General features: G+C 49.2%; 1 protein-coding gene across 1 annotated transcript in view; it reads left to right on the plus strand.

The window, feature by feature from the left end:
• Window positions 1–1,658, plus strand: part of MARF1 (meiosis regulator and mRNA stability factor 1) — a 47,203-nt gene that overhangs the window by 40,691 nt on the left and 4,854 nt on the right. Inside the window, exons 21-23 of the mRNA XM_045286012.1 lie at window positions 572–632; window positions 716–847; window positions 1,622–1,651. Of these exons, the coding sequence (XP_045141947.1) occupies window positions 572–632; window positions 716–847; window positions 1,622–1,651 (223 nt within the window). The remainder of the gene's footprint in view (window positions 1–571; window positions 633–715; window positions 848–1,621; window positions 1,652–1,658) is intronic.

A 1,658-nucleotide genomic window follows, 5' to 3' on the forward strand; every position in this document is an offset into this window, starting at 1 on the left:
TATGCCAAGAGAACTACTGAAAACATTCATTTTTTTTAAAGTTCCAAAGAGTTGAGCCAGTGTAAATGGTTGCAGGAAGTAGTAGACACCCATTTGGGGTGTGCTCTGTGGAACCAGGTGGTGGGTTGTGGTGGGAAGGACTGGTCTGCTGCCTGGCTGGGCTCGCTTGGATGAAGAGACGGAGAGCAGGAGGTGCTGTAGCGTTCTGGGGTGTGGGTCTCTTAATTCAGATTGTGTTTCGTTTCTGGGGAAACTGTTCAGAGCCCTCACATGAGAACTGCCTTGACTCGTGCAGCAACGCTGCACTGGGGAATGACCTTTCGTAGTTACAAATTAGTTTAAAGCCTCGCTTTCCTTATTTCAGTCCACACAGCTTTCTTTTCAAGCGAACATTTCTGTCTGTGTTATTTTAACGGCTAAGCAAAAAACTAAATCTGGAAACATTTTTCTCAGCATGTATTCTGAATTTTAGTGTGCTTAAGGCAAGTCTAGATGGTCACGTGTTTCCTAAAGTGTAAGATCTGCTGCCCCTCGTTTTCCTTGGCTTAACCAGTAGTTATCTTGTGTGCAGGTGGTCTGGATAAAAGGACATGGTCACAAGAGAATTGTAGTGTTAAAAAATGACATGAAAAGTGAGTAAGCACCCATCCCCTGCCCTCGTAAACAGCGTGGTCCTCGCGGACGGTTCCCTCTGACAGCGCCCTTTGTCCTCTAGGTCGTTTGAGTTCACTTTGGCTCTCTCCTGCCAATCTCGAAGGCCAGTTCTCAAGTCATGAACGTGTGCTGGAGGGGCCCGGCTCTTGCCCAGCCTCGGAGCTCCTGAGCGAGCTTGCAAGGAGTGGCTGCGGTAAGAGAGGACACCGGCAGCACAGCTCTACGTGACCTGGAGCAGGGCTGCAGAAAGGGGCGGATGACAGCAGTGGGGCACTTGCATCTGGTTCAAGCTAGATTTTCAAAACACTGTGTTTGATAGCTTTTCGTGGGTAAGGTCCTGGAGAGGGTTTGCATGCCAGTTATGACAAAATGTCCAAGCAATTGAGGACATCCCTGGCGAAGACTTGAGATAACATACCAGGTTACGTAGAAAGCATTTCTATAAATTCGTGAAATATTTACTTAACAAAATGTGACGCTCCTGTTTGAGGCCTGCTTTGGATGGGGATCTGTCCAGACCTGAAGGTCACATTTCCGTCTCCCATCCTTCCCCAAAAAAGTCTAGTTTTGGTGTCCTTGAGGGGGACTCAAATCATGTTCCCTTCGTTTAATGTTATTTATTTTCAAGTTTGGGGGAACCGCCTTAAGGGGCAAAATCAAGGCTAGACTGTGCTGCTCATGTACAGCCCCCACCATGGACTGTTGCCGGGTGACTCATCAGGAGCAGGAAGTCGGTGCCCCCTCACCCCATCCCCCCTCTGGCAACTACCAACAACGAGTTCATCATGCAAGTTCATCATACACCATCAGCCCTCTGTGACAGACTGAGTTCACTTGGCATGGCGTCCCCAGGTGGTCGTAGTGTTTCACATTTTTAAGACTTGGGAGAGAGGCAGACGTGAACCCCGAGTTCCCCTTCTGGTAGGCTCTTGTCCTGAAAACAGTCTGTGCCACCTTCTGCTTCCAGGTCTCGGTCAGACGGAGCAGGAACTTCTGTGCCTGCC

The sequence above is a fragment of the Echinops telfairi genome, unplaced genomic scaffold (genome assembly GCF_000313985.2).
Source record: "Echinops telfairi isolate 266 unplaced genomic scaffold, ASM31398v2 ScPeMD7_5;HRSCAF=22, whole genome shotgun sequence".
NCBI classification, from domain to species: Eukaryota; Metazoa; Chordata; class Mammalia; order Afrosoricida; family Tenrecidae; genus Echinops; species Echinops telfairi.